Source organism: Raphanus sativus, chromosome 7 (genome assembly GCF_000801105.2).
Source record: "Raphanus sativus cultivar WK10039 chromosome 7, ASM80110v3, whole genome shotgun sequence".
NCBI classification, from domain to species: domain Eukaryota; kingdom Viridiplantae; phylum Streptophyta; class Magnoliopsida; order Brassicales; family Brassicaceae; genus Raphanus; species Raphanus sativus.
The window spans coordinates 1,315,844-1,337,658 of NC_079517.1; the positions used below are offsets into that span (position 1 = coordinate 1,315,844).

General features: G+C 33.8%; 4 protein-coding genes across 5 annotated transcripts; 3 read left to right on the forward strand and 1 right to left on the reverse strand.

Annotated features, from left to right (window-relative positions):
* Positions 1-4,362: 4,362 nt before the first annotated feature.
* LOC108814396 (calcium-dependent protein kinase 34-like) lies at positions 4,363-6,690 on the forward strand. Its single transcript, XM_018586957.2, has 7 exons — positions 4,363-5,252; positions 5,319-5,471; positions 5,557-5,672; positions 5,775-5,942; positions 6,030-6,157; positions 6,232-6,331; positions 6,407-6,690. Exons 1-7 carry the CDS (start codon positions 4,466-4,468, stop codon positions 6,506-6,508), a joined length of 1,554 nt encoding a protein of 517 aa, XP_018442459.1. The 5' UTR covers positions 4,363-4,465; the 3' UTR covers positions 6,509-6,690.
* Positions 6,691-6,774: 84 nt separating this feature from the next.
* Positions 6,775-9,183, reverse strand: LOC108814397 (polyadenylate-binding protein RBP47B'). Its single transcript, XM_018586958.2, has 8 exons — positions 8,908-9,183; positions 8,183-8,660; positions 7,992-8,098; positions 7,796-7,926; positions 7,613-7,703; positions 7,373-7,519; positions 7,189-7,268; positions 6,775-7,093 (listed from the first exon to the last, which is right to left on the reverse strand). Exons 1-8 carry the CDS (start codon positions 9,046-9,048, stop codon positions 7,009-7,011), a joined length of 1,260 nt encoding a protein of 419 aa, XP_018442460.1. The 5' UTR covers positions 9,049-9,183; the 3' UTR covers positions 6,775-7,008.
* A 3,394-nt stretch (positions 9,184-12,577) lies between these two features.
* On the forward strand, positions 12,578-13,917 carry LOC108816149 (uncharacterized). The gene has a single exon (XM_018588717.2). The coding sequence runs from the start codon at positions 12,937-12,939 to the stop codon at positions 13,696-13,698; it is 762 nt and encodes a 253-aa protein (XP_018444219.1). The 5' UTR covers positions 12,578-12,936; the 3' UTR covers positions 13,699-13,917.
* A 2,446-nt stretch (positions 13,918-16,363) lies between these two features.
* Positions 16,364-20,896, forward strand: LOC108818282 (ARM REPEAT PROTEIN INTERACTING WITH ABF2). 2 transcript variants are annotated; one of them, XM_018591201.2, is made up of 19 exons: positions 16,364-16,692; positions 16,792-16,958; positions 17,060-17,232; positions 17,327-17,447; positions 17,519-17,593; positions 17,708-17,802; positions 17,899-17,974; positions 18,156-18,263; positions 18,426-18,554; positions 18,651-18,719; positions 18,863-18,922; positions 19,092-19,215; positions 19,325-19,464; positions 19,548-19,611; positions 19,691-19,770; positions 19,967-20,031; positions 20,127-20,244; positions 20,335-20,459; positions 20,537-20,896. In XM_018591201.2, the coding sequence occupies exons 1-19, from the start codon at positions 16,443-16,445 to the stop codon at positions 20,634-20,636; spliced, it is 2,139 nt and encodes a 712-aa protein (XP_018446703.1). In that variant the 5' UTR covers positions 16,364-16,442; the 3' UTR covers positions 20,637-20,896. The 2 variants fall into 2 exon arrangements, with proteins under 2 accessions (XP_018446703.1, XP_018446704.1); XM_018591202.2 differs by having other exon boundaries at positions 16,366-16,692; positions 16,795-16,958.
* The last annotated feature ends 919 nt before the right edge of the window (positions 20,897-21,815 follow it).

Sequence of the window (21,815 nt, forward strand, 5' to 3'; positions counted from 1 at the left end):
AAAACTTTAAGTCCGTATTTAAATCATGTCCAACTAATCACAGTACGCCACCTCAGCAACAGCTGGTAATGACCCTCCTGTTCCATGGCCTTATTTGATTAACGGAAAAATCGCATAAAAAACTCTCAAAGTGTCACTTACTAGCACTTTAAACCCTGAAGTTTTTTCACTAACACTTTTAACCTTCAAAGTGACATTTGTATCATAAAAAACTTTCAAATCAAAAAGTTGACATGTTCAGCAGGTAATTTTTAAAAAATAATTATTTAATTAATAAAATAAATAAATAAATAAAATAAATAAATAAAAAATTCAAAAATAAATAAAATCGAAAAATTTAATAAAATTCACAAAAATGAAAAATTAAATTAAAATTTTAGAAAATTAAATAATTTTTAATAAAATAAAAATAACTAAAATTTTATAATAAATAAGATTAAATTTAAATAGAGAAGAACTGTATAAAAAGTTCATAAATTTTTAAAAATAGAAAATTCAAAATATTTTTTTTATTATAAGATTTTTTTTTTCGAAAAATATATCATATCATCGTAAACAATAACAATTTCAAATATATCACTAGTGACGATGATGGTTTCTGATTTTTATTTAACTTATGATTTTTAATTAAATTTTATGATTTTTTTTTTAATTTTCTGACTTTTATTTATTTTATTAATTAAATAGTATATTTTCATAAATATTATTTTCAATGATGATATTAGAAATTATCATTGGAGATATGACAATTATCGTCATTGTTAATGGTTATGTGAGAAACCATCATCGTCACTAGTGATATATTAGAAATTGTTATAGTCCACGATGATACGATATATTTTTTGAAAAAAAATCTTATAACTAAAAATATATTTTGAATATTCTATTTTAAAAAAAAATTGTGAACTTTTTATTTAGTTCTTCTCTATTTAAATTTAATCTTATTTATTATTAAATTTAGTTATTTTTGTTTTATTAAAATTTTAGAAAATTACTTAATTTTAAAATATTTATTTAGTTTTCTAAAATTATAATTTAATTTTGATTTATGTTTTCATTTTATGAATTTTATTAAAATTTTTTGATTTTTATTATTTTTTCGAATTTATTATTCATTTATTTATTTTATTTTATTAATTAAATAATTACTTTTGAAAAATTACCTGCTGAACAGGTCAAATTTTGCGTTTGAGGTTTTTTATGATACAAATGTCACATTGAGGGTTAAAAGTGTTAGTGAAAAACCTTCAAGATTTAAAGTGCTAGTAAGTGGCACTTTAAAGGTTTTTTATGCGATTTTCCCTTTGATTAACTATTCCGGATTAGGTAGGTTCTGCGTTTATTTTTAGTTTAGTTCCTCATTTTGACTCCCTTGTAAAGCGAATAATAATGTTCGTAACTTTCTCATTTAACTAACTAAACTATTAACCGACTGCTTTATAAAATGATATGAACTTTCAAATCACGAATCAGTTTCATCCAATTTGGATCCAAATTTGTGTTAAGCTCACACATAATATTTGATAGCATTCACATTTTGGCATGCTCTGAGGTCCTCTAATAGAGGCTGCTTTCTGAAACTTTCCCTTCAGAGTTTATTGTTTGATCACCCAAGAACAAGCTCTTTACACTCTACCCAATTCCTAGTTTAAATTAGGTTTGGGCATATAAATCGAGAACCAAACCAATATTTGCAAATATATGTATGGTCCTTGTATTTTTGGAACCAGGATACTAGAACCGAACCGAAAATTAAATGGATATCCAAATATCTAAAATATATTTTATATAATTTAAAAATATCAGTTGTTTTGAATTACCAAACATTCTAAAAATACTATTTATAAATTGAAATATCCAGAAAAAAAAACTTAATTACCAAGAGTTTTTACTCTAAAATATTTAAAATTATATGAATTATTCAGAAAAACCAATTACCTAGATATATTTTATCCAAACTATTTATTTTTTTCTGAAAACAGAAAAAAAAAATTAATTTGCTATTAGCCAGTTCGTAACATTGTTATCCAACGAGAAAAACAAAATAACCGATCTGAATTTTAAAAATAATCGAACAATTTCTATACCTCTAAAACTAAAAAAACAGACAATCTAAAAAAAACTGAACCAAAATTGAACACCATTCGAATAATGGCAGATCATATTCGGAAACTATATTCCATATATTTTAAATTGTAAATAGTTATGATGAAAAGAGGTAATTACTTTTTAATCTGAACATTTAATTAAGTAAAAATGACCAATGATAAATTATACTTAATTTTTAAAAATCTTTTATTAAAATATTGTTTAACTTGTTAGCTTTTTGCATTGAAACTTGGAAATAACTTATACTAGATTTTAACCCGCACGTTCGTGCGGATATATTTATATTTTTAAAATATATTTTATATTATTAAAAATGTTTTAAATATATAATTTCTATTTTAGTGTTATATATTGTATTACTATATCATATTATTGTTTATATTTCTTATTCAGTATTATTAATATATAATGGTTTTTAAAAAAAAATTACTTTGTTATTGATTTTTATTACTTATTAATATATTTTCGAGTTAGGTAAAATAAAATAAAAATATGAAATACTCAAATAGAGAACCCCATTCAAATTATGTTGTTTTCTTTAATTTAAAAATTTGGCATATAATACATTTTTAAATTTTATTTATTTATATTATAGAAAATAAATATGACTAAAATAATTATATTTACATGTTGTGTTTAAGAAAATATACTTTAACATATCTCATTTTAGTATTTTACGGGATTTATTTATTATAAATAATATAATCCTATTGTTTTAGTAAACTTTATACATAGTAGTATCTATCATACTATTTTATTAAATTTATTATATAGGATATTTGTTTTGGATGTTATGATATTAAGTTCTATTTTTTTTTTAAATTAAGACGTCAAAACATTAGGTTACTTTAAATTTTTACAACATATATAGTTAGTTTCTTTCAGGTACATTTCAAAAAGTTAATCATTATTATCCATGATTTTGTCTTTTGTAAAATTTGAAATATTATCATTTTGAGTTTGAATATTTATTTTCAAAATAATATATTTTTTCGAGACAACTTTGGAAAATTACACAACTATTTGAGTTTGGAATAATACATGAATTTTGAATTTGTTTTGGTACTACATTACTGTATTATTTTATAAAATATTTGAATTTTTGGTGATATTTTAATTCTTTTATCAACAAATTTTGTTACAATTAAAATAATATAAAATTTATAATTAAAATTTGATTTTTGTCACTAATATTTTAAATGAATTACTGAAATTTCATATTTTACTAATAACATATTTTTAAATAGTATATGAACTAAAGGTTATTATATATTATTATATTTTTGTATATAAACATTTTTAAGCAATATATTGCTAATAGTTTCAAAATAAATAAAAAGATAATATATGGCTGTAAATATACAATTTTAACTTATGTTAATACATTTATTTTAATATAAAAGTATTATATAGTTTTCGAAGTTTAATCCATTATAATGATGATCAATAATTTATTTAAGTCAAAAAATAAAATAATTTTTTTTGTTAATTTACCTATTTAATATATTTTTAATATTTAATTCATATAGCACTTCTATTTTTATATAATACGGAATATATCATAGAATCTATAAAAAAGTTAGTATAAAGAATTTTTTATTTTCTTTTTTATAATAAGTTTTAGTTAAATTTACTTATAATAATATTATATTACTAATTTCGAAATATATTAATGTGTTATTTATAAAAAAATATTTAAATTTTAAACTAAGATTTTGTTAGATTCTTTCTCAACATATTTTATTATAATTAAAAAAATCAAATTTATAGTTGGTTTATTGTTAATATATTTATAGTTGGTTTATTGTTAATACAAATAATCAAATATGTCATATTGACTAATTCTTTAAGTGGTCCTACTATGACTTGTTAATAGTAGATAAAAATAGAACCCTAAATTAATAGATTAGATTATAAAACAAGAAAACTTAAAAAACTATTTATATTTTGAAACAGAGTGGGTATAATAACAGAAGGTTCATTTTAGTTATCAAAATATACAAGCAACCTCCTAAATTCTCTCTTAACCTTTTGTAAAAAAACTAATATTGCTTCAAATAACATAAACACAGATAGGATTAGTGGTTCCTAAAGTCTCTCCCCATCAGCAAAACCTATTATCGTTTTTGAAAACTGAAGGCCAGCCAAAATGAACAAGACTTGCAAAAACAGAAAAATACTATTAATGGCCATTCATAAGCAAAAACTCCTAAACTTTCTTGCTACAGAAGAAACTCAAAACCTAAAAGAATAGACAGAGGAAGAAAAATTTGTTGAGAACCTAAAAGAATACTATCAACATTGTGTTTCTCTTCCTGGTTGAGAGAACTTACTTCCTCTCCCCTTAATTGCAACAATGGGTAATTGTTGCGCTCATGGACGAGACGAACCCACGCATGAAAAAGGACTCGGAGATGGTGCAGAAGCCTCTGTGAAAGCTTCGAGACACCCACCAGCGTCTCCTCCTCCTGCAACCAAACAAGGACCCATAGGACCTGTCTTAGGCCGACCAATGGAAGATGTAAAGAGCTCATATTCGTTAGGGAAAGAGCTTGGCCGTGGACAGTTCGGTGTAACCTATCTCTGCACTCAAAAAGCCACAGGACTACAATTCGCGTGCAAGACCATTGCCAAAAGGAAGCTGGTGAACAAGGAAGACATTGAGGACGTGAGAAGAGAGGTTCAGATAATGCATCACTTGACGGGTCAACCAAACATCGTGGAGCTCAAAGGAGCGTACGAGGATAAGCACAACGTGCATTTGGTTATGGAGCTTTGCGCTGGAGGAGAGTTGTTTGATAGGATTATAGCCAAAGGGCATTACTCGGAGAGAGCAGCGGCTTCGTTGCTAAGGACCATTGTTCAGATTATCCATACTTGTCATTCAATGGGGGTTATTCACAGGGACTTGAAGCCTGAGAACTTTCTGTTGCTAAACAAAGATGAGAACTCTCCTCTCAAGGCAACCGACTTTGGGCTTTCCGTGTTCTACAAGCCAGGAGAGGAGTTTAAAGATATTGTGGGAAGTGCTTATTACATTGCACCTGAGGTTTTGAAGAGGAAGTATGGACCTGAGGCTGATATTTGGAGCATTGGTGTTATGTTGTATATTCTCTTGTGTGGTGTCCCACCTTTCTGGGCTGGTATGTCATATCTGTCTTTCAAACATCATAAAAGAGGTTGATTCTTATCGTTCATGTTATTTTCAGAGTCTGAGAATGGGATTTTCAACGCCATTCTAAGTGGGCAGATTGATTTTGCAAGTGATCCATGGCCAGCTATCTCACACCAGGCAAAGGATCTTGTTAGGAAGATGCTAAACTCTGATCCAAAACAGAGATTGACTGCTGCTCAAGTTCTCAGTAAGCATCTCTTTTCTACTATATATATATTGCAGTAAACTTTTTTTCTAAAAAATTTTGTTTTCCTTTTGTGTAATTTTAAAAGACCATCCATGGATTAAGGAGGATGGAGAAGCACCAGATGTTCCTCTTGACAATGCAGTGATGTCAAGGCTCAAGCAATTCAAAGCAATGAACAACTTTAAGAAAGTTGCTTTAAGGGTAAAATATCTTTTTATCTCTTTCTCTGAAGTGTATATATGTATATATATGAGAACGACTCTTTGGTGTAATATATATCTCACTGGCCTCATCAACGAATAGGTGATAGCCGGGTGCTTATCAGAAGAAGAAATCATGGGACTAAAGGAGATGTTCAAAGGTATGGACACAGATGACAGTGGAACAATAACTCTTGAGGAACTAAGACAAGGACTTGCCAAGCAAGGTACAAGGCTATCTGAATACGAAGTCCAACAGTTAATGGAAGCTGTAAGTCTTCTTCTTGTTGTTTGTGTATTCTATCTATCTATTTATATTAAGATGCTAGAAGAACTGAGTCTTTTATGTTTTCTGTAGGCTGATGCGGACGGTAACGGAACAATAGACTATGGAGAGTTCATAGCAGCAACAATGCACATTAACAGACTTGACAGAGAAGAGCATCTCTTCTCAGCCTTCCAACACTTTGACAAAGATAACAGTGGGTAAGTAAAGTAACTAGCACAACAGTTTATGATAGTTGAAACCAGTTAAATAAATGATGGTCTTTGGTTTCCAGATATATCACAATGGAAGAGCTGGAGCAAGCCCTGAGGGAGTTTGGCATGAGTGATGGCAGAGATATTAAGGAAATCATTTCTGAAGTTGATGGAGACAATGTAAGGCTCCTTCTACTACTATCTTTGACTACTTTTATAAGCACATACACTAAAAAAAACTAATTTAATTTGTAGGATGGGAGGATAAACTACGAGGAGTTTGTGGCAATGATGAGAAAAGGAAACCCAGATCCTAACCCGAAGAAGCGGCGTGACGTGTCTTTTGACACAACTTGAAGAGACTAAGTCAGAGACAAAAAAAAAAGAGAATCAAGAAGAAGAAAAGTTGTTATTGTAAAGTAGGCTTGGGTTGCTCATGATTCAACTGGAGAAGAGAGATTGTATGGGATTAGGGAGGTGTTTCATATTCGTAAATATATGTGTATGCTTGTCTACTACTGATTTAAAAGTTTCAGATGTTTCTCAAATGTATCAAACTCCTTTTTTCAATTCAAATATGTGCATTAGTGTTGTTTGTATACTCACAGGCTGAGCAAAGCATATACAAACATGGATAGTATACAAACACATGCCTCTTAAGTCTTTCTCTGGAGACATTTCCAGAAAGTTGGTATTTTTCATGATACTAGATCCTGATTGTGGATTACAGAAAGAAAAAAAAAGATTTAATACAGGCAAAACAATCAAACAAAGAGCAGTGACTTGTACAATGGACACATTAAACATCTCAAAGAGTCCACCATTCTCTATTCTTCTCTTCGTGATCATTTGGTCAATTATGATGCGAGGGGTGAGGTACGATGCCACGATAGACGTCCTAGTATGGCACTTGCATGAACCGAAAAGTAACCAGCATTTAACCTAGAAATGCAAAAGGAACAATGAATTGGAGCCATTCAACTAATCACCCACCCACCAAGGTACGAATGTTGTAAGAAAGTCAGAGAAATTTTTACTTGTCTACATCAGGAGTGGCCATAGGGTCATATAAGTCTTGCTCTGCCGCAGAGTTTGTAACTTCTTGTGTACCGTCTCCCTGAAAAAAAATTGTGGACAATGAAGAAGAACAAAGCAAGAAGTATCCAGATGTTGCCAAGAAGAAGAAAAAAAAAAAGAAATTTTAAAAGTTCATTTTTTTACCTGTTGCGGATACTGAGGATAGCCATATCCACCATACGCGTACAAAGATGGGTCTTGAGCTGTGCCATAAGCATATGCATCATAGCCTTGCCCATAACCATAGTACCCACTCCACTGATTAGGATCTGCTTGTGTAACGTAACCATCCTGAAACAAATACTAAAAGTTCATCAACTGACATTCAGTGAACCAGAGAGTAGAGTAAGGCTCTACATCACATCAGTATAAACGATTTTTCACCTGTCCTGGATTTTTGCTCCAAGAGATGCGTACTGCTTGTTGACCAATCACATGTCCCTGCATTTTTTGCATTGCTTCTTCTGCTGACGGCCTGGGAGAAATCAAAACTTTAGTGAACAGAGCTAGAAATAAGCATTACCTGACAAACAAATACATGGAAGCAATCACAAGTGAATTCTCTACCTGGTTTTGAATTGAACATAACCGTATCCCTTTGTTTCAGGTATGTTAACATAAATAATCTCTCCTAGCGACGAAAATGCTTTCTTCATCTCTTCCTCTGTAACATTTGGGTCCAAATCCGCAACTGAAACCTGTACACAAAAACCAATGAATGAAGACAAGCAGGGGGATTTCAAGCTCGTCAAGTGGAACGTACCGTTGTACAGGTGATGTCATTTTCAGGTGCAAGGACCTGTGCTGGTTGCGCAGCGTATGCTGGAGCTGGTGCAGCAACTGCCGACGGGGCTGGAATCGTGTAAGCAGCTAGAGAAAAAACTCCCAGTTAGATAAATGATTCTACTAACATTAAAATCAAATTCTTGTGTGTGTGTTTTCTTGTTCTCATACCTTTGGCGGCATACGGTTGCTGCAAGCCAATGGTTTTCTTCGGCGTCGCCGCGCTGATCCGCATAGGCCTCGTCGAGCAATACAACCCATTCATCTCAGCCATAGCACGGTTCCTCTCACTCTCCTCAGCAAACTTCACGAACCCGTAACCTTTAGACCGTCCAGTACTCGGATCAGTGACAACCTTGGCACCTCTAACGGAAGAGTAGTGAACACGGAAAGTCTCTTGGAGGAGATAGTCCGTAACGTCAGGCGCCAAATCTCCGACAAAGATGGAATGGTCGGTTCCAGGATCAACTTTCTGTCCTGAACCGAAAGAAGCCCAATTTAAACGGAAATTGATCTCAGTACCAGCCATGGGTGTGCCGTTGTAGTTATGAAGCGCTCTCTCTGCTGCGGCGTGGGATATAAACTCAATGAAACCGTAACCTTCTGGCTGGCCTGTGATCTTGTTACGTATTACCTTCACAGAAACGAGCTGCACCACATAGAGATAACTTATAAGAAGCTTAGGAGAATATAATCTACTCTACACTTTCTATTAGTAGATATAAAAGCAACATTGATCAACTGTAACACTTAAAATGGTGAGAGGCAATTAGATAGCTATAACACTTTAATTAACATCCCCAAACCCAAAGTTACCTGCTTTTATCTATTATATCACTAAACAAGCCTCCTAAGAACTATGGATGCCAAACCATCCGTGAGAATAAGGTGTTAACCTCGCCGGTTTGGGAGAAGGTGGAAGAGAGGTAATTCTCGTCGACCCAGTACTGCAAATCTCCAATCCAGAGGGTTCGCACTTCTTCCAGCGTCTGTGGATGGTGGTAGCCTTGCGGCTGCGGAGGCATCATCGTCATCATCTCTCTCTCTCTCTCTCTCTGGTTAATTCCCGTAGCGCCAAAACCGTAACCTAGAACACACACACGAGTAGGGACGCGGTGTACAGTGGTGGCGTCGGCTAAATTTCCCGGCCGTGTCTAAAAGTATTTGATTTGGATTAGTGGTCGACAAAAAGAAGTTTTGGATTAATTAGTAAATGGAAAAGGTCATTAGTCTGAGATAAAAATTATTTCAAAATTAGATGTACAAGTATGAATTATTTAATAAATAGCTAATTATTATTTAACTGCAAAACTATTTGTATTAATTAAAAGAGAAAATTATTAGTTAGAGACAACAAAAGTATTCTTTCTTTTGAAAAGAATAAAAGAAAGAGCATTAGACTCAAATAAAATTATTTCAAAATTGGATGTACAAAATTATTAGATATAGAATAATTTACAAAAAAATAGATATTCACATTTGACTTGCACGAAAAAAGTATGAATTATTTAATAAAATAGCTAACTTTTTAACGGGCAATTCTCCATAATAGCACTTTTAAAGTTTTTATCACCAAAATAGCACCAGGGGAGAAAAATCACATAAATAACATTCATTTATTGATTAAAAGACTACAATACCCTCACTAATTTAATACTTTATTTACAAATAACATTCATTTTTTAACTGCTGTTAATCTGTATAAATTTTAAAAGAAACCCATTAGTTTGAGCATCTTTAATCCAAAAAATAAATAGTATTTTTATCTTCCTAAAAATATAAGAACTATCATAAAAGATACATTGGAACAAAACTCAATAGATTTCTCTATGTTTAAGAAAAAATAGAAAAACATTGAAGATGGTCTTAGAAAGATTTCAATGTTATATCGCATATAGTGTTATGGCTACACATACTTGACCATATGGTGTTACCAGACATTTAGTTTTATCCCATCGAATTGCCATATAAATTAAGTATAAATTTCCAACTGATATATGTGTGATGTTTGTGTGTTCAATGGCTCTCTAACCCCAAACTTAATATATCTGTCACCTTAAATATATTTAGAGGACGCCTAAAATGGTATGATCAACTTATACAAATGTTATAACTCTGGTTAGACTTGGATATAAATGTATATAGTTTATCCTTTTGTTCTAGGATGATCTAACCACTGAGGCGTTCAAAAAGACACTGAATTTAATGTTGCTTATTGGGTGTGCGTAACAATAAATTAACCGATCGAAGCTGGTACGACTTGTTCATCTTTCGATCATAATTTCAATTTTTGAGCAAAAAAGTACATAATGAGGAAAAACACAAAGCATGTTATTAAATCACCGTTTCAAGAGATGTCTACAAGGAAGGATTAAAAAAACATGTTTGATGTTTCTAGCCTTTTTTAGGGGAGGGTTTGAAAAGATATTATGATGGTAGTGCAAATAAATCATATACATACGTGGAGTAGAAGCTCAACAACATTAACCGCATATGCATATGTTTGGCTCTAAGTGGATGGATGCATGTGCTTCTTTGCATTGAGTAGCGTTTAGTACGTGATAAAGATTCTAATGTGGTCAAAGTCAAAGCTCCTGATCTACACTTTGTTTCTCTTATTCTACACTACAAACTAAAATATTTACTTGTGTGTTAATCATATAGCCAATAATGTGTTCATTTGATTATTGGGGTCTCTCATTTTTGTCTTGACCATCGTGGTGTTTATATGAATACAAGCACAGTGAAATCCAATTGTTTTATTTTTGGAGGACATCTTCGTTACAACTATTCCTTCAACAGCTCGATTCTTGTTTCTTATGTATTTACTATTAGGGTGGACATTATGGGGTTCCTTTTCCATCGGATTCAGTTTGGTTAATTTGCTTTTGGTAAAAAAATATAAGGAGAACGCAAACGAAAATTAGTACAGTTTGAATTTTGTTGGTTTGAATCGGTCAAGTTTCTATTTAACTTTGTGTTGAATTCTGCAAACAAAGTGGACGGAAACAAACTTATGATGTTATATTGTTTAACATGATTTTTTTACCAAATAGTGCTATAAATACTACACCATATAACATGTCCAAAGAAGTATAGTTTGTAAATATGAAAGTTAGTCTCGGTTATGTCTTCTCAAAGTCTTGCTCACTTTTGGCGTTAATTAATATTTGATGTAACAACGAATTAGTATATAGTTAGTGGTTACTGCATGCCATCTATCTTATTAAAACAGAAACATTCTGTTGGACCTAACATTTATTTTGTAAGTTTTTAAATTAAATACACTTTTATACTTTATAGTTAAACATACATTAAGTCACTAATGTTCCTTTCTTTATACTACTATCCATGTTTTCAAACAATATACTTATTTCTTTATACTACTATCAATGTTTCCAAACAATATATTTTTATACTACTATCAATATTTCCAAATAATACAATAATTAATCTTAGTTTTTTTATATCTATCATTTTCTTTTTAAAATTTTGTAGAAACGTCATAATTTCATAAATTGCAAAATAGTGAACTTTAAAATTTCGATTATAAGATTACAAATTATGAAACTATTACAATTTAAATCCAATTAGATTACATATCGGTCATCCATCAGTTCAATCGATTAGTCTCGGGTTTTAGTGATTTTTTAATATGAATATTTTAAAAACATAAATTGAATTGTCAGATCTCCGAATTAACCGGTATAATCACAATCGGGTTAAATTTAAAAATACTGATTTAAATGCAAAAATATTTTAAATACACACTCTTTAAAAATAACCAAAATATTTGTTAATTATTAGTGAAATTTTTCATCGTAAAATATCCCCGCGCTTCAAAGCGCGGGTCAAAATCTAGTGATTAGTCAAAACAAGCAGTATTGAAAGATACTATAAGCTAGGTGGAACTTTTGTACTTTGCGTTGCATGGAAATGGACAGTTAATGATAAACAGCGACATGTGTTTAGTAGGATTTTTTTTTGGGTGGTGGGGGGGGGGGGGGGGTAACATCGCTGTTTCTCTCTATCACTCCCTTCAACGACAACATTTACGACTTGCACTATTGTAGAAAAAATAAAACAAAAATAAAAAGCCAACTAAAGAACACATTGTACTATATAAGTTATAAAGGGGTGTATTTAATCATATGGAGTTTACGATAACAGTAACTTAGTAATTATTTTGGCAATGATAAACTACAAACGAGCTGCATCATAAACTGAAACGAGTGGTCCAACACCAAGAAACCCGCTCAACGTTCCTCCAATTGAATATTCATTTCAATGCTAGTACTTCTTTGTTTTTTTACTGTATATATAAAAAGACTTGACCTAATGGTAAAACAACGAGTGTATGAAGAACACAAATAATAATAAGTAATCTCGTGTGTTTGAGTTGTACTTGTTTTCACATGGCAAGAAGCTCATGTGAGGACATGTGGGTACTGTTTCAATTATATCACCTCCATTTCCCTTCAGTCAAACCCAAACTTCCTAATTGCCTCTTACAAAATCCACATCTACAAATTTTTAAAACATAGATCTCTGATAATATAACTAGATCAAATTAAATCACGGATTACAAAAATAAACAATGAGTAATTATGAAAATTCAATGCATCTTCCGCTCGATGCTAGTAATATTTAAAAATCCGATTTGCATGTTCATATCATCTAATCTCCCATCTTCTTACAGCTCTGTAACTTTGTCTGCCTCTTCTGTTTCCATCTCAACGTGTCCATGTGGTCTTCTTAACCTCATTACTCATTATCAGTTATTTTTTGTATATATTATCCTCATCATTACTTTCTGAATCTACACTTCTTACTCTCTCTATCTCTCTCTATCTCAAAGTCCACTTGCTTTGTCTGTCCACTTCATAAACTACTAGGTCCGTTTCCACATAGTTGTACGATCGATCATGGTAGTAGCGGAAACGGCGGAGGCCACGATGGTTTTCACGACGGAGGGACCTCGCATTTCCTTCTCCGCCGATCTTTCGTCATCAGACAGCGAGGGAGACTACATCTGCATCAACCCGGACAATCTGCTTCCACAAGACAGAAGCTCGGCGAAAGTCACCGGAGACTTTGAGTTTCTGTCGAACACACAAACGATGCTCACCGCCGCAGACGAGCTGTTCTCCGAAGGGAAGCTGCTTCCTTACTGGCAGGTCAAACACTCGGAGAAGCTTCAAAACGTTACACTGAAAACAAAAGTCGTCGACGTGGAAGAAGAAGTAGAAGAAGATCGTAAAGTGGTTAAAGAAGAGACTGTTCACAACAATAACAACACCAAGGAGCAGGATAGTAACAGCAATAACAGAGGAAGCTGGTTTCTTGACGATGATCCTTCTCCTCGTCCACCAAACTGCACTGTTCTTTGGAAGGAGCTTTTGCGGCTGAAGAAACAGAGGACCACTAAGACTACAACGACGGTTTCTTCGACGAAGGCATCGACTCTCTCGCCTTCTTCATCTTCGAGCTCGACTTCGTCTTCTTCGAGCTCTATCGGGGATGCGGTGAAGGAGGAGAGCGAGAAGAAAGGGAAGAAAGGGTTAGAGAGGACGAGATCTGTGACTATGAGGATAAGACCCATGATTCATGTTCCTGTTTGTACCCCCTCTAAGCCTCCTCTCTTTCCTCTAAGGCTTCAGAGAAACAGAGCAGAGAAACGAACTTGATGAATGGTTGTGATGAACATTGTTTTTTTTAATCTATTTGTCTTTGTATTATCAACCTTTCTTTTTGGTTAGGTTTTGTGATTAGATCAATGGATTGTGTGTTTTCTAGTTGAGCTTTTGTGATTGAGATCTGAGGTGTGACAGTGTATAAATGTGAAGACATTTTCATACCCAGCACAATAAGAAATTCATCATTGAATACACCCATTTTATGTTTTTTTCATCTCATTGTCTTGGTAGGTTTCAAAGTCTTTTTCTTTTTTTTGTATCTATGTCTTTGGTTTAGCCTTTAAGATGGTATCCTTAGTTTAAGATCTGAAAAGAAGAGAGAAGAGACAAAAGAGTTAAATGCCAAAGATAAGTAAAGAAACAAGAAAGCAGAGTACAGAAGTGTGCACATGCAAGTTTTCAGATGTTTTGTTAGATCCTTTTCTATCGGGAAAACTCCACCAAGTGGCTCTGCTCAACGTTTATAGGAAAGGGGCCACACTTCTGTAAGCCTGGCCTAACGTTTATAACCCAAAATCAAACTAATCCCTAAACATCAAATTCATAATATCCACTATCCAGTCCTGGTAGATCATATGTGACTCCAATAATTAGAATGCCACGTTGTCTTCTTTCATTACACAATAATACAGAAACAGAACAAAGAATGGATGGACACAACATATATAAGCATGTATAGAATAGTGTCTCATGCCCGGATCAGTATTTTTCTCGATGTGTGTACTCCAGTTGTTGTAAGAATGAAAGAGGATACATTATGTAAATTTACACACAGGTACCAAACAAAGCACAAACCTCAAATCATGTTGTGCGGCAGAGGAAAAAAAGAACTATAGTCTTGTTTATGCAAATTGTAACGCTAAACAGTTCAAGATGAGATATAGTATAACTTAAATCAGATGGTTTTGTGACTTGTCTAAAGAATATTGCTTGGAACTTGGTCCATTATAGAATATTTAAGCAATTATCTATAACACAGGGAACAAACACATATGTGATGTATATATATTTTCTATATATAACACAATGTTGATGGTCTCTTCTAAGACTAAAGAAACTTAGCAGCAACAGGCACGTCCATATAAATAATACAACGATGGATAAATTGGATGATTCTTATTAAAAACAAATTAAAAATAAATTGCATGACTAAGATTATAAATAGTTTCATATGGCTGAGGTTGATGTCCTCAATATTGACAACATTGAATCCAGGCAAGGTTGGTGTCCTCAATATTAACAGCAATCCTTCTGTTAGGGAAAAATGACTGAGCATGTAGGAGAAGTTTTGGAGATAAAAAAACTAATGAAAATGGAAAGAAAAATAGCACTGAAGTTTGAACACAAGGCATTGAAGTCATTTGGGGTCACTTGCCACTTTGGAAATTTGGACCAAATCATCTTAACAACGAACATGAATTTATGCAAGTTTATAAACTCAACTAGCTTTTGCCCATTGGGAATGGTAACAAAATTGCAAGTAACATGTATATGGACACCAGCTAGCATCACACACATCACTCATTACATTGACCGAACTATCTTTAAATTTGCAAACTTATCAGACCTCACCTATGTTAGTAATAATTTATTTTGATCTCATATAGGGGAATAACCACATCTAGGTCTTTGACCAACAACAACTGATTTAAATACTTTACATTATGGTATTGAGAGAAAAACATGCTATTGAGGTCTATATTTCATAATGAGCTATGAATAATGTAACAAGCTTCTTTTACTTTCCCTATCTTTAATCACTTTTTCCTTTGTTTCATCAAAGTTAGAAAAGCTTGCTCGTGCCTCCGAAGTTTTCATTCCATGTGGTCGCCTATATCTATAGAGAAACGGTTCATCTCATCTTTGTTTAAATTTAAAGAAATGCTTCTTTCTTCTATCATGTATCATCTTTGATATTTTATTCACACTTTTAAACACGTCTCCTTTGTGGCAGACCACCAAAAAGTCCAAACGCCTACTTATTTGTTTTCTTTTATAAATATCAAAATAATAATAAGTTAACCATGTTAAAAGAAAATAAAAATATAGCAAAAGTATACAACCTCGATTCCTTTCATCGTGGGACTATTTTTTTTTTTTAAAAATATATAAATAAACTTGAAAATAATATCAAATTTGTCATAAAATTAAATTATTTTATTATTTTTTCCAGTGTTCCGATAATTTAACCAACTCTCTTTTCCAGCATCAAACATAAATTAGTATTATGTTCGTAAAAATAATAAAATAGAAAAATTAATATTTAGCAAATTAGTAATCAAGAGATTCATACAAATTTAATGAATTTAATACATTAAATTAATAATTTTGAATAAATACTGTTGATTAATTAATACATTTAGACTACTTTAAATAAATTTAAACTAATTTTAATTAATTTAAAATAGTATAAATCGAGTTGAGTAACATAAATTAATTTTTAAAATACTATTATTTTTTATTTTAAGGCTAGGTAGCATATATTACTTGCATCGTATAACTTCTAATTTTATTGTATAAAATTAGAGATATTGTTTCAGCTATAGGGTAATTGTTTTTAAAGCGAATTTGAAATTTATTTTCCCTGAAAAAAACTAAAAAAATAAAATAAAAGGCGTTTCTCGTAAATGCCCAAACTACCCCTGATCTCTTTTTCTGTCTGGATTGATTTCAAAACGCTCCTCCTCTGATCTCCTCCTCTCCTCGCATCGTCTGTCTGTGTAACTTTGTAAACGATGGAGCAACAACCGGAGAGGCGAGAAGGCCGAAGCTTCCCCGAGCGCAAGGGACAGAAGAGAAAGCTAGAGGAAGGAGTAGCAGTCGCCTCCTCAGAAGATCGAGAGATCTCCACCGACGGCGGCGACGCGATTCTCAACGAAATCGCTACTCAAGTCTCCGTTCTGAACTCCGCCTTCTCCTGGCAAGAATCCGATCGCGCCGCGGCGAAACGCGCCACTCAAGTCCTGGCCGAGCTCGCTAAAAACGGTAGAAGATCAGCTTCAATTTCTTTTTCTGCGGTTTCTTCCTATTTTTTTTATATTTTTGATCCGTGAGTTAGTTAGTTAGTAACCACCTGTTGTTCAGCAGAGGATTTAGTGAACGTGATTGTTGATGGAGGAGCTGTTCCTGCTCTCATGACGCATCTACAGGCGCCGCCGTCGCCGCACAGCGACGGAGACATGGCTCAAAAGCCGTTTGAGCATGAGGTCGAGAAGGGAAGCGCCTTCGCTCTTGGTCTACTTGCAATTAAGGTTTTGAATTTGATCCTCATGTGCTTGTATAGTGTGTTAGCTTTTCATGCTCCAAGTATAGTGATTTGTGATCTCGTTGTGGGAATTGACTGCTTTTACAGCCAGAGTATCAGAAGCTGATAGTGGACAAAGGTGCTTTACCTCATCTCGTGAATCTGCTGAAAAGAAACAAAGATGGCCCTACCTCCCGTGCTGTAAATAGTGTTATCAGACGAGCGGCTGATGCCATCACCAATCTTGCTCATGAGAACAGCAGCATCAAGACCCGTGTTAGGTCTGCATATTTTTAAGTGATTTTTTTTTCCTCCTGTTGAGATTTTTTGTTTTCAGTACAACTATCCTCATGATTTCAAGTTTTTGACAAGCAGGCTCGAAGGCGGAATTCCACCTCTCGTTGATTTGCTTGAATTTTCTGATTCGAAGGTCCAACGAGCAGCAGCAGGGGCGTTGAGAACCCTTGCGTTTAAAAACGATGATAACAAGAACCAGGTAAAATGTTTCTATCTTTACAGCTTCTACTTCGATTTTGGGTGGAGCATGATTCATTGTTTTTTGTGCAGATCGTTGAATGCAATGCTCTTCCCACGCTCATTCTAATGTTAGGATCAGAGGATGCTGCTATACATTATGAAGCGGTTAGGAATCTTTTACGGGCTTGAGAGTTTTCATAATCAACTGCTTTGCTGGTTGCTACTTGAACATATACATGAGATTTGACACTGGAATAACCAGTTGATTCACGCTTTTAGGTTGGAGTTATAGGCAATCTAGTACATTCGTCTCCAAACATTAAAAAAGAGGTTCTTTCTGCGGGGGCGTTGCAACCTGTCATTGGTCTTCTCAGGTATGTGGAAACACGCCATTTTGATTTACATGGTTAAGCATAGATTTGTTGCTATTAACCTTAGGTTCATTCTCATCAATTCTTGAAATATTTCAGTTCATGTTGCCCTGAGAGCCAAAGAGAGGCGGCTTTATTACTTGGACAGTTTGCCTCGACTGATTCTGATTGTAAGGTATTATTTCATCCCGGGTTTTCTATACTCAGCTCGTTTGCTATTCCCATAGTCTAAACTCTTTCGGTTTGGTTATGCTAGGCGTAAGTTGTTTGTTGCTGTTAATATCTGTAGGATATCATTCCCAATTCCTGATATCTATTATTTTCCCTTATTTATATTGTCTTTCTTCATTCTTCAGGTCCACATTGTTCAAAGGGGTGCTGTCCGTCCTTTGATTGAAATGCTTCAGTCACCTGACGTTCAGTTGAAAGAAATGTCGGCCTTTGCACTGGGTAGATTGGCGCAGGTTCTTGTTTCAAACATTTGTTGTTTACAGTTTATAAAGTTGAAGCATTCCTATTTGGCGTTGTAAACTTGCAACTTCGCTCTTTAGACTTATAACCATTTGAGTTATATTAAATAACATTACCAATATGTCTTTTAATTTATAGCATACCCTTTCTCACAGGATTCTCACAATCAAGCTGGTATTGCTCATAGTGGTGGTTTAGGACCTTTATTGAAGCTTCTCGACTCAAGAAATGGATCTCTGCAACATAATGCGGCATTTGCTCTCTATGGCCTTGCCGATAATGAGGTGTGTTGTATGCTACCTTCAGTATGTATTAATCAGGATGCTAAAATTTTGTTTAAATCTCATTAAATGTGTTATTGATTCATTTTTGTCCCCTAGGATAATGTGTCGGATTTTATCAGGGTGGGAGGTATCCAGAAGCTACAGGATGGAGAGTTTATAGTTCAGGTATGTATAGCGTTGTTACCCTTTCTCTACTTTCCAGAATCATATCGTCGTATTCCTTGTATCGGCTAGATACTGAAGATTCTTAGCAGTTCTAATAGTATTTGTTTTACCCTTTGGGTGTTTTTAATATACTTTTTTTATAGGCAACTAAAGATTGCGTCTCCAAAACAGTGAAGAGATTGGAGGAGAAGATTCATGGAAGAGTAAGTGAAATTATGCCTGTCTTTAAACTTGTTATTTCCATATGTGGTGACTAAAACATACACATGCACGGTTTGTGGTGAAGCTGCTATATCCTGGTCCAGCTCTGTCGAAGTTTAGCATTTCTCTATTCAACCTTCGAGACTTTTGTTCTTTGATTTTCCTTTGTAGGTTCTGAGACATCTGTTGTACCTAATGCGCATTTCTGAGAAGTCTATCCAAAGACGAGTTGCTCTCGCTCTTGCTCATCTATGTTCACCAGAAGATCAGAGAACCATATTCATCGATGAAAATGGCATGTGACAACTTTTTTGAATTTATTATGTTTAGACTTTTGACGTGTTATCCATTTCTGTAAAGATGTTCTTTGTGCAAAAAGTTATATATCGAGTTGTCTTTGGCAGGGTTGGAGTTGCTACTTGGTCTTCTTGGTTCTACGAACACTAAACAGCAACTTGATGGTGCTGCAGCATTGTACAAATTAGCTAATAAATCGATGGCACTTTCTCCAGTTGATGCTGCTCCCCCTTCTCCAACACAAAGAGTGAGTTTCCTTATTGCTTCAGTCCTCCAGTACATTAAGTTGTGGAAGTCTCATTGCAGTATTCTTTCTGTCTTTTGTGACAGGTTTATCTCGGAGAGCAGTATGTAAATAGTGCCACGCTGTCTGATGTGACTTTTCTAGTCGAAGGTAATCATATTAATCAGGAAGTTGCAGCAGTCTTGTTCGCTCCAAACTCCATATGTAAACCAGAAAAATCATACTGCAGGAAGGAGATTCTATGCACACAGAATTTGTCTCCTGGCATCTTCAGATGCATTTCGCGCAATGTTTGATGGTGGTTACAGAGTAAGTGAGCTGGGTGACCAATCCTTTTCAATATGACTTGCGGAGGAAATGAAAAAATATCATTTACTAGCTATGATGACTATGACCTATGGGTTTAGGCTGCTCTGCTTCTCTGTCAAAGGAATATATGAATAGTTACGTTTCTTGTGCGGAAATTGATGTATCTCATTCAATTTGTGTTTCGTTTATACCACAGGAAAAGGACGCGAGAGATATTGAGATTCCTAATATCAAATGGGAGGTTTTTGAGTTAATGATGAGGTATGACGAGCTTCTAGTACAGGCTTCTATATTGTGAGAACTCTTAACATACATGTAATTATGTAATTGACTCACACTTGGATTGTGATTCCCAGGTTTATATACACTGGATCCGTCGACATAACAATTGAGATATCACAAGATCTTCTAAGAGCAGCGGATCAGTATCTCTTGGAGGGGCTAAAGCGGCTCTGTGAATACACAATTGCTCAGGTGAGGCAGAATAAATTGCAATGCAAAAGTGATGTGATGCGGTTTAAAAAATAAATATCGAGAGCTAACACTGTTGCTTCTGAATGAAAGGATATAACATTGGAAAACATAGGAGGCATGTACGATCTCTCGGAAGCATTTCACGCGATGTCACTGAGACAAGCTTGTATCCTGTTCATCCTGGAGCATTTCGATAAACTGAGCTCAATGCATGGGTAAAATATAAATAAGCTATATATCTTTCTCTATTTTAAGCATTTGTCTGAAACAAGAAGTGAATGAAAAAATGCAGGCAGAACCAGCTGGTGCAGAGAACAATACCAGAGATAAGAGAGTACTTTTGTAGAGCTCTAACAAAGTCTACGACAAACCTGCAAGGCCTGAGGCTGTAGAATGTGGAAGAAGAAGACTGGTACCTAACTAGAGAGGTAAGTAGACAAGGAATATATAGAGAGAGAAAGCTCGATATTAGTAAGAGGTCTTTATGGTCTTGTCCTATCCTGAGTCTGTTTTAGTAAATTTGCTGTGCGTTTGGTTCATTGTATTTTATGTCAAATTCTCTTTTGATCACGATCCCGTCGCCACTTTGTATCCAAAACACCAATATGGTGAAACTGCTCTATTCAATTCAAGATCCACGGTTCAACGATAATGACAAATCAGTTCTTGTCTAGATGATAAATCAGATAAACCCGAGAGGAAAAATGAATAATATTATTAATTTTTAATATCATATGAAGAATCGATATATGCATATAGGGGTGTCAAAATGGGTCATGATCCATTGGTTGACCCAATCCAAATTGACCCATTAATCCAAATGAACTGTTTTTTTTTTTGATTTAATGGGTTAATGGGTTAACAGGTTAATGAGTTAACAAGTTAATGGGTTAACAAATTAATGGGTTAACAAGTTAAATAGGTCTATTGGGTTGGATCAAATCTGACCCATTTAAAAAAATTTAATTAAAAAAAAATCAAAAAATCAAAAAACAAATTCTCACAAAAAAACAGAAAAACACAATTTTCCGCCACAACCAGAAATGCAATTTTCCACCAAAATCGGAAAAAAACAATTTCCCGACAAAACCGGAAAATTGAAATTTTCCGCCAAAACCAAGAAATATAATTTTCTGTCAAAACCGGAAAAACGCAATTTCCCGCCAAAATCGGAAAAATGTAATTTCCCGCCAAAACCGTATAACACAACTTCCCGCCAAAATCGGAAAAACAATTTCCCGCCAAAACCGGGAAAACCAATTTTCCGCCAAAACCGAGAAAAACACAATTTCCCGTCAAAAACGGAAAAACGCAATTTCCCACCAAAACCGGAAAACGCAATTTTCCGCAAAAACCGAAAAAATTGCAATTTTCCGCAAAAACCGAGAAATATAATTTCCTGTCAAAACCGAAAAACGCAATTTCCCGCCAAAACCGTAAAACGCAATTTCCCGCCAAAATCAGAAAAACAATTTCCCGCCAAAACCGGGAAAACAATTTTCCGCCAAAACCGAGAAACACACAATTTTCCGCCAAAACCGGAAAAACGCAATTTCCCGCCAAAACAGAAA